This window comes from Mesoplodon densirostris, chromosome 11, assembly GCF_025265405.1.
Source record: "Mesoplodon densirostris isolate mMesDen1 chromosome 11, mMesDen1 primary haplotype, whole genome shotgun sequence".
NCBI classification, from domain to species: Eukaryota; Metazoa; Chordata; class Mammalia; order Artiodactyla; family Ziphiidae; genus Mesoplodon; species Mesoplodon densirostris.
In genome coordinates, this window is record NC_082671.1 from 33,019,921 (window position 1) to 33,035,092 (window position 15,172).

Here is a 15,172-nt window from a genome sequence, read left to right on the forward strand (position 1 = left end):
GAAAGTCAAGCTTGAAACACAAATTTCCTAATACTTCTCTTTCAAATTTCCATATTAATTTAATTAAATGATCCTGAATCTTCAGGATGATCAATTAAAAACAAAAAACAAACCTTCTACTTAATCTACTTAATTTGATAAATCAGGATTTTCCCTATAGAGTAGCATTAAATTAAGTGAGAAAGACACTAGATGCTGAGTCCAATCCAAGGATAAAATGGCCTTCAAAATTCCCATTTACTAATATTCATACTAATCAAAACAGTTTGATTGTTCTATCTTCATGATAATGTTAAAATTTAACCTTATCTTAAAACTTAACATCAAAATGACAACCACAGGGCTTCCCTGGTGGCGCAGTGCTTGAGAGTCCGCCTGCCAATGCAGAGAACGCAGGTTCGTGCCCCGGTCCGGGAAGATCCCACATGCCGCGGAGCGGCTGGGCCCGTGAGCCATGGCCGCTGAGCCTGCGCGTCCGGAGCCTGTGCTCCGCAAAGGGAGAGGCCGCAACAGTGAGAGGCCCAAGTACCGCAAAAAAAAAAAAAAAAAGAAAAAGAAAAAAAGAGTAAGCATCGTAATTTGCAATGTAAAAAGTAACACAAAAACACATTCCTGCCAGATATGACACAAAACCAAATGTTCCTCTCAGAAACACATTGTATTACATAATCTGTCATTACATTTTGTCCAGATGCTGATACAAGATGGCGTAATGTTTCAACATCCAAATTATAAATGTAAAAATGGTACATCAGTAAGTTTGAAAAAATGCAAGTGTACTCATTGTTACCTAGAGTGCCAGAACAAAAAACTTCCTCTTGCTTATTTTATCATTCCTTGGCAAAGTAAATATATACTGTGCGTGCATTCTCATCTACTTTCACATAAGGAGACCTTTCAATTCACTAAAAGAGAAAAAACTGATGTTCCCAGTACTAGAACTCTTTTAAAATAATATACTCTCTGTATCTTCAGTAGCTTTTAGTCATTAAAAAGTCAATGAAAAAAAGTCAACGAAAAATACGTAGGCAAATTAGACATTTCTAACATCTTAAGTCAAATGTTTAGCATCTTGGGACTTCCCTGGCGGCACAGTGGTTAAGAATCCGCCTGCCAATGCAGGGGACACGGGTTCGATCCCTGGTCCGGGAAGATCCCACATGCCACGGAGCAACTAAGCCCTTGTGCCACAGCTACTGAGCCTGCGCTCTACAGCCCGCGAGCCACAACTACTGAAGCCCACGAACCTAGAGCCCATGCTCCACAACAAAGAGAAGCAAAGGCAAAGCGAACAAAGAGAAGCTGGAACACTGCAAGGAAGAGTAGCCCCCTTCCACCGCTGCAAATAGAGCAGCAAGGAAGACCCAACACAGCCATAAATAAGTAAGTAAAATTTAAAAAATGTTAGCATTTCCACTAAATGCAATTCTGTAAGTCATTTACTGTTTTGATTTCTATGGTTCAAAAAAGGGACACAAAACTGGTGCACAATCTCTTATTCAAGCCCTTAAAGGCCACGTATTTCTCAGAATCGGAATTTGTCAGATTTTAGAAAGATAGCATATATATTATGTATGACCTAACACCTCCCAGGGTGGCCTAGACAGCACTTGCCATCAAATACATTAATATTTCTGCATCAAAACAGAAAATCAGGTTAACACAGATAGACCATGATTAGGCTACCAATTTCAGTTGGAATTTGCCTTCACAACTGCTTTTTAAAAAAGTCAGTTTTTAGAGCTTTTGGAAATCTGGACAGCCAATAAAAATACATTAAATCATCTCATCCAGTTTTCATAAGGAGAATGGTATTCAAAACCTAGAGAACTCCTACTTTGTACTAGGCACTAGGTCAGGCACTGGGAGTAAAAAGGTGGGGGCCAAGGGGGAGGACATAGAATCTAACGTCAAAAAGCCCAAATCTAACAGAAGCTCACAGTTAAGCAACTGTAAATATATTATGGGGTAAACACAAAGTATCTCCTTCAACCAATGACCTTAGCCATACAAAATACAGCAAGAAATACAGACCTAAACACTGCCAGAAACGCTTTGTTACTTACATCCTTCCCTCAGTCCTGTACTCACTCCACACACATTTTTTTTCTAAGAAGCTGGTTATCTAGTTTCCCATAGGTAATTAAGAAGCAGAACTGTAAGAAACGATTCAAGGAAGTAAAGGAATGCAGGATGCCCTTCTTCCCATACCCTTTTCCAATCTGTTGTTTCCGACCCGTGGATTGGGAAATAACACGTGACAGCACTGTCAAATGACAATTTGGCACCAGTTCAGTTTATTGCATATTTATTGATAACCTACTATGTATTATGCACTTAGAAGGTACCAGGAATGTAAATATATATGACAAAGCCCTACCTCTCAGGTGCTTACAATCCAGTGGAGGTTAAGGTGGACAGTGGGGATGGACAGTAAATTACAATACCATGTGACACATTCAATAATAGAAATTTGAAGAATAAAAGCAGTACAGCAGAAGGATTTGGGAAATCAGGAAAGGTTTCTTTAAGAAAGTGACACCAGAGTAGTTCTGAATGATAAGAAATTTGTCAAACAACAGAGAAGTGGTACTAAAAATACCACCACCATCCCCTCCAAGCCCCGCATAAAAACATATGCATGAAAGCAAAAAAAGGGAAAACTTTCAGGGTAAGTGGCAGAATATGTCCAAAATATCTAGCTATATCTAAATAGACTTAGGTCCCTGGTGTAAACATATACAAAATATTAAAGTGTGTCCAGAAAAGGAAAATTATGTTTTTTTCCTCTTAGATAATTCATTTTGCATTTCATGATTATATAAGCTATGTGGCCTTACCAAAAAATAAACATTGTAAACCATTTTATTAATGCATAATGTAGCATACCCCCAAGTGATAATACCAAGAGATTATCATTTGTATTTCAGAGAACAAGATGTCAGAAAAAAATATTACAAATTCTTTTTTCCAAGTCATTTCTAATAGTATAGACAAAGTAAATAAATAAACAAGCCATATCAGCATGACTTGTCATAAGAGGAGCTTTAAGAGTTTAAAAAAGGATGTCAAACAGAAAAACTAAAGCAACAAGAAAAAAAATATATATATATATAGTATTTAAGTTGAAGAACGAAAAGTTCAATGCACAAAACCAAGGTAAAAATTACAAAATAATTTTAAAACCTTAAAACCCTAGTGTTCATTCTATTTGTTTTCGAAGGTAGACGTTCTACAACAGACACCAATTTTAGTATAGATCTTTACAAAGATACCTAGTAAAAGTCACAATGAAATTCAACTCTTCTAAGTATTATGGGTAGAAATCATCCATAGTAAGGAAGAACAGTCACATGTATCATCAACCAGAATGATTCCTGTCACAGCACTAGATCCTTTGATATCAATATTGTGATACCAATATTGCATGTAATTCTATTCAAACATTACAGTGCAACTCAGATTAACTCTGCCTCTAAAACTGCCCTACCTGGTACCTTGGTTTCTTTTGCTTCTTTGTGCTACGAAATCCACTAGTCTAGGTAACAAAATCTTATTTAGTAGTAACTTTTCTGAAGATTGTATCACTGTTTGATAAATTGTACTCAAATGCCTATTAAGCAAGCACATGGAAAGTTTGCCTTTAAATATGTAATCATCACAAATGAACTTCCTACAGTTAAAAATGTTGACAATTAAAAAATACTGTTTAACTCTGCTTTTTAAAGAGCAAAGAATAGTTAACTTATTTTTACCAATCTAGTAATGTCTAGTCATTATTTCATATTTAGGTGTGAAGCATACCTTTTCTTTATTTTTCTGTATTATTAGAAAATCTTATGAAGCATATTTGTGAGTAAAAAGGGTAAAACTTTAACTTCCCACAGGTTGCAAAAAATTCTGTAAAGGTCTTTCAAAATACAAATACTTTTAATACCAGTATCTACTGAAGAGATAAGAACCAAAACAACTGGGTTAGAAGCACTTCTAATGAAATCTACTCATAAATCTAAGTATTTATTTACTTTTGAACAAAGAGAAATTTCAGATTATAACTAACTGTGAAGTACCTATGAAAAGTCAAAAAGTAAATTAAATATCCAAGGTTATTAAGTAAAAACACAGGTAACTAGCTCTCTGGGGGAGGAATATCATTCTGAGGTTTATCTTCCAAGATCAAGTAGTACTTCGAAATGGAAGGGAATATAAATCACTCATGCATTTTGTCCTCATTTTTCTGCCATATAAATTTACTTTAAAACTAAAGTATTGTAGAAACTAAAAATCTTTAAAAGCTTGTATTTCTTGCTTGGTTAAATGTACAGGCAATTCTAATTCCCCAAGAGTATCAGATTAGGCTACAGATATCGCTATACAGTATACTTAGAATAAAAGGGTTCTGCCAACAAATGATGCTTACATTAATTAGAATGCCAAAAAATGTGAAAGTTTCTCAATTCCTATCTAAAATACAATACAAAGTAATCACAGAAGTCACTGCAATTCAAGCCCTCAGGTAAAAAAAAAAAGAGAGTAAAGAACCTCTTTAAAATTAAATGAGGATCTTACAAAGTCAAGAAAGAAGTGGAGAGGTTTTGTCTCTTTTTTTTTACATGCACTTTGTATTTTTCCTTTAGATTTAATATTACAAGAGAACTACAAACTGAAGCGGAGTTCAACATACAAAGTTAACTAAAGATCTTGGTCCATTAAGAAGTATTTCAATGAAAAGAGATCTGAATGTACACATCAAACCACCTGAACGTAGCCATTTAGCCATTTCAGTCCACTGTGATTCTTAAGCAACCCTTTAAATCTGGGATAAAGTTATCTTCCAAAATTGCAAAAGAGATGTCTTCACTGGCGTTTGGGAAATAACTTGTCAAATATACCAAGTATTCCCAAACAACAACATAAGCCCGGTATGTAAAGAGATATTTTCAAAATTTCTAAGCCCCGCCCCCCTACTTTATTACTTCCACTTATGTTGTTTTAAGAGGCAAATAACGCTGTACTTATGATTCTAGAGGTCTAGAAATTCCTAAAATCAAGCATGACAGAAAATCTGTTCAACTTTGAACTCTAAATTCAAGCATGGCCTCCCTCGTGAACAGATTCTAACTAAGTACTTCCTACCATTTCGCCAAGAATCTAAGGGTTGATATCACTGTACTTAATTATTAGAAACCGTCCAGAAGATTAAGGAGTAGGATTCTTTGACCAAGAGTTTTGAAACAAAATGTGTTGCATTCGGTCTTCTGGATGTTAAAAAGTGAAGGCATCTCCTAGGATTCAAAGGAAGCTGATGTTTAGGTTCCTTCCAAGAGGGTGGTACCCGTATGTAAGACTTTGGTAGTTGTAATATCATACCCACAGTGCCTGGAATAAACGCAAATTCTAAGACCTTGGAAATATTCTCATAAAAGGAAAAAACTCTTATTCGCCAAGGCCCATAGTTACCAAGAGTTAGAGGCTGTCTCTCCTAGACGGACCACAGAGCCTAAACTAAGAACTAGGAGCGCCTCTTTTAACCCCAGTCACTTGCTCCGCGAAACTTTTAAGTTAGACCCAAGACAGCAAAAGGTGGAGAGGCCCCGGCGGAAGTAGAAACCTAGGGCTAGCAACTTCACAAAGGCGCCTCGGGTTCCTCCGCCGCCCCAGGATTCTCCGGACTCAGTCTCTACCAGACCACGGAAGCTTCACCCTCCGGGTATGGAAGCAGAGGAAGCTTCCCAGTTGCACTCTTTCTCTTCCACCACCCATAGCCTTCTGTACCCAAGGGCCTGGCAGCTCCTGAGGCCCGTTAGCCAGTCCAGTGTCCCCCACCTTTTACGTGTACATACACAGAAACACACATAAGTTGCAGATGATGTGCGTGTATTGAGAGAATGTGAAGAGCCAGAGACCGCGGCAGCTGCCAGGAAGGCGGCAGCGCCGTCTAAAGCGGGCCCGGGGTCCTTGGCCACCGCCGCTGCCGCCTTCTCTTCTTCCCCAGGAAGCAGCGCGGCGGAGGCTCCTCCGCGCTGGAGGGAGCCCGGGGGAGAGGAGTCTGGGGGAAACCCCAGCGCCAGCTGAAGGGACCGGGCCTAGGATCCAGAACTGCCGCTGCAGCGACCCGACTACAGCGACGCTTTACGTCCCGTCCACCACCCTCCCCATACACACCCCCTCCCTCCCTCCACCGCCACCCCCCCCTCCCCGCCCGCTCCGCTCTCCCTCTCTCGATTGGAGCCGAGACAAAAGCAACGGGAAGCGGCGGGCCGGGACGCTGCCCGCGGACCCCGGGCGCGACCGGCCCGGCCCCGAGGCATTCCCCCGCCTTGCGGGGGCCCCGAATCCGCCGCCCCCGCCGCGCGCCCCACTACCAGACTTCCGAAAATTTGCCAAAAACTCACCGCATGAATTTTCTTGTCCCGCGGATCCAAGATGGCGACGTATCCACCGCGGAGGCTGCTGGGAGCAAGACCTTTACCCTCTGACCCCCGCCGTGACCTCCGTCGTTCCGACTTCCCTCGAGGCGGCGGCGGAAGGTGGGAGCGGCGATTGCCTACGGGACAGAGTTGGGGTTGGGTAGACCGCTTCCCGCGCGTTCGAGACGGGTTGGGGAGGAGCGCTTCACACCCTCACCTTCCTCCCCGCGGCCTCCACCGTCTCTCTCACCTACTTGCGGGGAGGCTCGTAACTTCTCCGCAGTCGTTACAGCGAGCAGGGCCTCTGCGGCCGCTACGGCTCCCCTGGGGCGGGGTTGCTTCGCAAGGACCACGGGCCCTAGGCCCGAGGAGGACCGCGGGCTCCAGGGGCGTGGAATGGTGAGGTGGCGTCGGTCCGCCCTCCCCGGAGACGCGGAACGTGTTTGTGTTTGTGTTCGTGTCGGACACCCCGCCCCCCTCCACGTCCGCCTCGTCCAGGCCCCACCTCGCTCCCGCCACCTGGAACTGATCTGCTCGCTATCCCCTTTTCTTCCCTCAGCCCCCGAAACCTCCGGTGCTTGTTCACGCACTTCCAGGGACCGGCAGCCCGTCACCATCACCTCTAGAGAAGTGAGTTCCCCTCAGCCAAAAACCCTTGGTATTTTCTACTCACCCCCCTTCCTTTTTTGTTGTTGTTGTTTTTTAACTTGTCGGGAGGGAGCATATTGGGGAGCCGGTTTTTAAAATACTGTCGGGTGAGCTTTGCTGAGTTAGATTTATAGCACTTTTCTCGCTCCCACTCCCCAGTCCCCACGTAAGCTGGAGTGACTGCCTGCGCTGTCACCAAGACCGTTTGAAATTACGGTGGCTTTGAGGGAAACTTCAGGAGAGTGAAGTCTCTGCTTCCCAGAAAAATAATTGTCAAAGTGAAATTAATTTTATTTTCTTTGAAATAATGAATCTCTCTCTATTCTTTTGTGTATTGATCAACTCTTCCCTTTTTACTTGACATTTTTGGACCTAAAAAGAGCCTCTGCATGCGTGTTTAGGAATTGTGTAGTTTCATAAAGTGAAAATTGTTAATTCCTTTCTACTTGAGTAATAGAATTCACTACTGTAAAGTACAATTCATTTGGAGTAAGTAAAATTTCTACTTCCCTTGTTTTGTTTCTTTTATAAAATCATCCTTTCCTTCCAAAAATTTACCGTGATTCAATTTAAAATTTATCACTGAAGGGCAAGAGGCATCTGTCAGTCATAAGTAGCAAGAAAAATAAGCATACTGTAAAATAATAGGTGGCTTTGTTGTGTTTACAGAGTACAAGGTATTTTGGTAAATTAGCTGATGTAGCCAGTAGAAAATGTTTTGCCTGGTTATTCATTTCATTAAACATTCTGCTTCATTGTGTTTTCTTACTTCAGAAAAATTCAGGGAGGAGCAACATTATGTTCTTCCTTCCCTTTTTCTTCCCCTTCCCCCCAACAGTTCCTGCCTCTTCAGCTTTCTCTTCTACTATGTAAGATGGTGTGTTAAAATGTTGACTATACCTCTAAGTATATGTCATACATATAGGTATATTAATACATATATCTGTGTATTGAGCATTTTAATCTATTAATAACTTGAAAGTTTAACTGTTAATATTTGGAATTGTAAGATAAAATGATAAAAGCGGGGTATGCGTCTCTGTATATAGTAACATCAAGTATTACTTACCATTCTAATCTATTAGTTTGACTTATATAGAGCATAGGACTTTGTTAAAGCCAAAAGATGACCCTTATTTTTATCATCCCCATGTTTACTCAGAGCACAAATTTTGGTTTTTTTTGTTTTGTTTTGTTTTTTGTTTTTTTTTTAATGGTGCCTCGGCTCTCTCAACACCCAATTCTGTGAATTTTATTTTATTTTTTTATTTTTTGGCCACACCACATGGCATGTGGGATCTAGTTCCCTGACCAGGGATCGAACCTGTGCCCCTTGCATTGGGAGCGCGGAGTCTTAACCACTGGACTGCCAGGGAAGTCCCACAAGTTTTAAGTAGTATAAACTTCGGTAAAATTGGAGAAATCACTTCCAAAAGGAGACAGGTCCAATTTGAGGGTTTTGTTCCCTTGGGTATTTTACTGGAAAAGATAGAGCAGCAAACATTTTCATGGTAAATGTGTAGCATAGCAGTGTTGGGGGAAAAATACACTGATACAATTGTTTTCTTGAGAACGCTATTTGTTTAGGATAAACTTTAAGCCTTGTTGAGAACAAGTTTGAAATTGTTCTATTAGTGGTGCCCAATCTTTCATAAGTAAATAAACCAACATTTCTTATATTTATGGCTTTCTCATAAGCACTCTAAGTAGTACATTTTTAATATTGTCCTATTGCATCTAAAAGTTCGTCTTTATTGCTAATATTGATAAAATTTGGCCATTTGGTAGGTTGTGACTTTTTCCTTTAAACTATACACTTGGATAGGTTGTCTTACTTGAAAAATAGGCCATACTGAGTATGTGTTTTGTGTGTTTTTGAAATGTAAGATGCATCTTATAGAAAAATTACCGATTTAGATTGAGAAAAAAATTCCTTATTAAGGGAAGAGTGACTTTGTACATAACTAGTTGTAGAAAAGGGAGGCCTCCCATTTTTTAAAAGGTATAGACAATCCTGAAAATCTTACCATGCCAAGGAATAAAAAAGAGGCATCTCAAAATTAGCATATGCTGAAACAGAACATTTGAATCCAAATTGTCTTCCTGTAGTCTTCCTGATGTCCGTAAACAGTACTGCCAACAGTTCACTCACTTGCTCAGGCAAAAAAGTAGGAATCTTCTGTGATTCCTCATACTCGGTCCAATTCATCAGCCAGTGCCATCAGCTCTTCCTTGTGTTTATTCTGCATTCAGCCACTTCTCATCACCTCTGATGCTACCACCCTGTCCAAGCCACCATCATCACTTGCACAGCAATATCCATACCATCTCTGCTTCCACTTTTCCCTGCACCCCTTTTAAACCATTCTCTCTATACCATCCAGGGTGATCATTTAAAAAACTTGATGAGGTTATGTTACTTGTTTAAAAGCCTGCAATGGTTTCCTAGAAATAGAATAAAATCCAGTTTCCTTACCATGGCCTTTTAAAACTGCATAATCTGACTCCTGCCTTCCTCTCCAACCTCATCTTACTCTCACCCTTCTCATTGCCTCCTTTCTGTTTCTGTCACGTACCAAGCTTTTTCCAGTCTGTAGCAAACAACGACTGTTAGTTGTCCCCTAAAATTTCTCCATTTTTTGCATAGTAATAGACATGGACATACGGCTGTCCAGAATAAAGACTGTATTTTCTAGCCTCCCTGTAGCCATGTGGTAGTTCTGGCCAATGGGTTATAAGCAGATATGTGGCTCCCTTCCAGAACCATCCTTAAAAGGTAGCCGGTGCACACCTTCAGTCCTTTGCTTCTTTTCTTCTTATATCCTGCACCCTGGAATATAGATGTGATGGCCTAGGACTCTAGCTGCCAATTTGGGTCATATGCAAGCTCCCCCATCCTAGGGGTGGCAAAACCTCAACCTGGTGAAAATATGGGTCCTTGACTTTTCTAGAGTACCATATCAGCCTCGCACTCCTTACATACAGATTTTGGTGTGAGGAAGTAAACTTCTGTCTTGCTAAAGCCACTATTTTTAGGGCATCTTATTCTCAGTTGAACTTAACTGATACTCCATCTCAGGACCTTTGCACTCCAATTTTTTTTCTGCCTGGGATGTGGTTTCTCTATGTCTGTATGGCTAACTCATTCTCATCCTTCAGTTCTTAATTCAGATATCATTTCTGACTAGCCTTCCCTGGCAACCATATCTAAAGTAGCTCCTTTTCCCATTTACTCTCTCTTACATGACCCTCTGTTTTCTGAATAGCATTTGTAATTATATCATTATCTTCTTTATTGTTGATTGTTTCCCTACTAAAAATGAGCAGAGACTACATCTGTTTTGTTCACTGATTTATCCCCACACATAGTATACATTAGATAAGTACTGTCGAATGAATGAGACAGTGAATAAATGAACCAATGAATGAATGAAGTAGATCCTTATCCAAGATTAGGTAGACTTTTTAAAAATAAATGTCTTAAGTTTTCCTTCAACACATAATGTATAAAATCCAGGGTAGGAATCAGCTAGGAGAAATAGTGCTAAACTAATGGTATATGCCTAACTTCCAGCCCTTGATGATGAAGATGTCTACCTTTTTCTGGTATACATAATATGAAGGTTATTACAGAAAAAAAGCTTAATTGGTGAAGCAAACTGGCAAATCAAAAAGCACCGCAAAATAATACCTAGGGCAGGGCTTCCCTGGTGGCGCAGTGGTTGAGAGTCCGCCTGCCGATGCAGGGGACACGGGTTCGTGCCCCGATCCCGGAGGATCCCACATGCCGCGGAGCGGCTGGGCCCGCGAGCCATGGCCGCGGAGCCTGTGTGTCCGGAGCCTGTGCTCCGCAACGGGAGAGGCCACAGCAGTGAGAGGCCCGCGTACAGCAAAAAAAAAAAAAAAAAAAAAAAAAAAAAAAAATAATAATACCTAGGGCAGAAACTCCCACTACGTAGAGGGAGTGATTATGTAACTTACTGGATCTCAGATTCTTCACCTAAAATATACGTAAGGCTCTTAAACTTTGAATGGTAGTGTTATAAAAGTTTAATAGTAAGTCCAACTTATGAGTGATCTAACATGTTAAACATTAATTTGTTCTTCAGGTATTATTTTAACGGGTGATTATGTCTTGATAATACTGGCAAGGATTCAAAGAAACAGGGCTTCTTATATTGCTCAGAGTATAAAATTGGCACATTTCCAGTATGCAGTTTGGCAATATGTATCAAAAGCCTTGAGCGTATACATTTGACCCGGCAATTCCTCTTCTAGAAATGTGTCACAAGAAGTAAGGATATGTGTAACAATCTGATTACAAGAGTGTTCGTTATTGCATTGTTTGTTAGGATACTGGTTAAATAAATCACGCTACATCCATACAACAGAACAATATTCAGCCATTAAAAATGATATGGAAGAAGTTTTATTGGCATGATATATAAGTGCAAAGGGAAAGGTTTAAAATATAATTCCAATTTTGTGAAAAAGTTTGTGTCACAAAGGTCTAACAGGATATGTGCAAGTTATTAATTCAAAACTGCAGAAGTAACTGTTGCAGTTATTTTTGTTTCATTATTTCTATTTCATAGTTTTTAAAAATTTTTCATAGAATAAATTTTTATACTGATTCAAATTCTACCTTTACTTTAAAGAAAAAAGTGGGTAATTTGGGGAAATAGTATCATATACTCAGTTGCCAAGCCTGATGTCTTTTATCCTTTCTTCTTCCCATGCCCCACAACTAATTACCATTTCTTGTTTTACGTTCTAAATACTTCTAGGATCCTCCCGTACATCTCCAATCCTTCAACCATTCTCGTAATCATTCCCTCATAATGTCTCATCTGAACTTTGAAAGAGATTTTTTTTTTAAACTGGTCTTTCTTCATGAAGTTTTATGTCTCTCCAGTCTTCAAGACTACCACCAGATTTTACAGTACACATCTTTGGAGACCCCTGCCCCCTCCACCCCCCGCATAAAATCTTTATAATGATGCCTCATCCACTACAGGATAAAAGTGCAAACTCCTTTCCATGAGGTAGAAAGCCCTTCATGTTATAACACCTTCCTACATTTGTAGCCTTAGGTACTACTTGGGGTTCTAGCCTAATACTCGATGCTGCTTCATACTTCAAACCTTGCAGTTTTCTTCCCTCTGCTTTGAGTGACCTCCTCCTCCCCACAAAATGTCTTAAACCAGCACAGTCTCCTATGCTGGTTTTAAAAATATGTCCACAAGGGAATTCCCTGTCGGTCCAGTAGTTAGGACTCCACACCCTCACTGCCGAGGGCATGGGTTCGATCCCTGGTGGGGTACTAAGATCCCGCAAGCCATGCGGCGCAGCCAAAAAAAAAAATGTCCGCAAAATCTTTGATATTTCATTCTTCAAGAAGTGGAACTACTTAATTCACCTCCTTCTGAGTGCACATTGAACTTCGTGACTTTCTTCTAGTAAATAGAATAAGAAGTGACCATGACTCTGAGACTAGGTCATAAGAGGCATTGAGACTTCTTCCTCTTGCATATTCTCTTGAATCACTCCAAGGGAAGCCAGCTGCCATGTCATAGGACACTCAGGCAGCCTATAGAGAAGCCTATGTGCCAAGGAAATGAAATCTAATAGCTGACAAGGAACCAAAGCCTGCCAACAACTGTGTGAGTGAACTTAGAAGCAAATCCTTGGGCCTCCTTGAGATGCCTCCAGCCCCAGCCAACAGCTTGACTGCAACTTCATAAGAGACCCTGAACCAGAACCACCTAGCTAAGCCCTTCCTGAATCTGATAAAGTTTGCCTGAAGCTGCTATGGTTTGGGTTAATTTGTTATTCTGTAATAGAACCAAAACATCTTACTTCGGGACTCGTGTGAAATTTTTCTGAACCCACTTTTTTCTTCACTTCTTATGGAATTGGGTTTTGCCCAACTAGACAATGAGCTGCTTACAGGCAAGAGCTATGTCTTCTTTATCTTTTCTCCCCATTTCTAGCACAGTACTGACAGATGTTAAGTCCTCAGAAATATTTTGCCAGAAGGAAGTGAAAAATTCTTTGACCAATTGTAAGCAACTTGAGGGTAGAGACCCTGTATTTTTATCATTTTATCTTCCTTTCCACAGAATAGGAAAGAAGATAAGCAGATGCTCCAGAGAGATCTATGTGATAAATAAGGTTAGACCTAAGTGTTTTATACATCAACAAGTGTTTTTAGCACTGATATGTGCAGCATTGCACTAAAAAGAGTTGTGAGCAACATGAGTTGATTAGAGAAAAATATAATTAGGAAATAGTAATAGCAGGAACAGATAAAGCAAACACTTAGACCCACCACATACCAGGCACTGTTTTAAGCATTTTTCCTGTATTAACTCATGAAATCCTTATGTCTACTTTTATGTGCTAGAAATTGCTAAAAATCTGTGGACTATAAATTCTCTGCTAGATCAGACAAGGGAAGGGATATCGGACTGGTGTGTCAGGGATAATTTCACCACGTGGCTGTTTAAGTTCCATGTTCAGTGACATAGTTCGGATAGATGTGGATGAAAGGAAGAGACATTTTCAGTGAGGGGAATAACATGAGGTAAGGCAGCTTGTATTAGTTTGCCAGGGCTGCCATAACAGAGTACCACCAACTGGATGACTTCAACAAACAAATTTATTTCCTCACAGTTCTGGAGGCCAGAAGTCCAAGAAAGGTTTGGTTTCTTCCAAGGGCCTCTGTCCTTGACTTATAGATGTCTGTTTCATGTTCATGTGGTGTTTTCACTGTAAGTGAGTCTGTCTCCAAATTTCCCTTTTTTATAAAAACACCAGTCATATTTGATTAGAGCATACCTGTATGACCTCATTTAACCTTAATTACCTTTTTAGATGTCCTGTCTCCAAATACAGTCATATTGTGAGCTACTGGGGATAAGTACCTCATAAATTTGGGAGCCGGGGGACAATTCAGGCTAACTCAGAAGCAGAAATGAGCAAAGGCCAGAGACTAGAAGCGGCCTAAGATAAGCAGAGGGGGCTAGTGGAATTTATGTATCAATAGAATAAGGTTGCAGGATTTGGGAGTATTTTAAATGTCAGGCGGAAAGAGTTGATATGGATGACTTTCGCTAAGTCATTGCTAATCAGTCCATTCCCAAGGTTTAGTCAGCACTTTAAAAAAAAAAGTTAAATATTATAGAATCCTTTATAGTACTTGTTTTTATCATATCCACTGTGATCACCTAACATCACTGCTCTTATCTTACCAAGATAATTAAATTATCTGTGAATCATCTCAAAACTAATGAGATATAAGTTTTTACCTGTTCAAATGAATATCATAAAATAAAAATTGATTCTTTTGCAGGATGTTTCCCCAGAAGAATCAACAAAACGCAGTTGGCCCTTCAGATACAGTTCGGCCCTGAAAGGGTTAAATATAAATTTTAACGTTGTTTCTAACCATCCATTTCACATTACAGCGTTTGATAACAGTCAAAAGTCTGGCACAAAAAACTATACACGTTTGTTCAATGCACGCTAGAAACAGCAGCTTTGAAATCAGGAGTAAGCATTTGTTTCAAAAAGGAACCCTCTGTTGATTATCTGGTTAAACGTGAATAGTTAATTTAGTCCACAAAGACTGCATTGGTAATAATCTGAGGACACATGATACCAGTTTCATTTAAACAAAACAGTTACCACAAATAAGTCTGTGCAGTAAGAGTGACGAATATTTCAGTAATACATATACCAAGTTGCCTTAAAGTTGCCAAGGTTTAAGAAGAGTCAGCAACATGTTAAATATACTAGTGTTCAACTCTGAAATCTTTCAAAATATGAAGGGAATAAAGCCTTTAGCTTGCCTTCCCAGTCTGACAAATTCAGTAGGACTAATAAAAAGTGTTACCGGATCACAGTCTCAGTTTCTATGTATATTTTTAGAAATTGCATAGAATCATAAGAGCATAAGATCTAAAACAAAATTTTTTTTAAAAACAGCATACTGTTTACATGAAGCATTCACCATTCTAAAGTGAGAGTTATTATGACGGTAAATGACCAGCATCTCTAAGAATGCTATCATTTTGGGGAGGGGGACATGTTCCATGGTACATATTCTTCTT

General features: G+C 39.9%; 1 protein-coding gene and 1 long non-coding RNA gene across 6 annotated transcripts in view; one reads left to right on the top strand and one right to left on the bottom strand.

Annotated features, from left to right (window-relative positions):
• CNOT2 (CCR4-NOT transcription complex subunit 2) overlaps positions 1–6,819 on the bottom strand; it is a 115,935-nt gene extending 109,116 nt beyond the window's left edge. For 2 of the 5 annotated variants that reach the window (XM_060113934.1, XM_060113937.1), the window contains exons 1-2: positions 6,661–6,818; positions 6,396–6,547 (exon numbers count right to left, since the gene is read on the bottom strand). In XM_060113934.1, coding sequence (XP_059969917.1) covers positions 6,396–6,400 — 5 coding nt within the window. In that variant the 5' untranslated portion in view covers positions 6,401–6,547; positions 6,661–6,818. Of the gene's footprint in view, positions 1–6,395; positions 6,548–6,627 lie in introns of all 5 variants that reach the window. The other 3 variants (XM_060113938.1, XM_060113936.1, XM_060113935.1) reach the window with 3 other exon arrangements.
• The window catches only part of LOC132499378 (uncharacterized), a 183,053-nt gene continuing 174,404 nt past the window's right edge, over positions 6,524–15,172 (top strand). The window contains exon 1 of the long non-coding RNA XR_009533840.1: positions 6,524–7,040. This is a non-coding gene — a long non-coding RNA (uncharacterized LOC132499378). The remainder of the gene's footprint in view (positions 7,041–15,172) is intronic.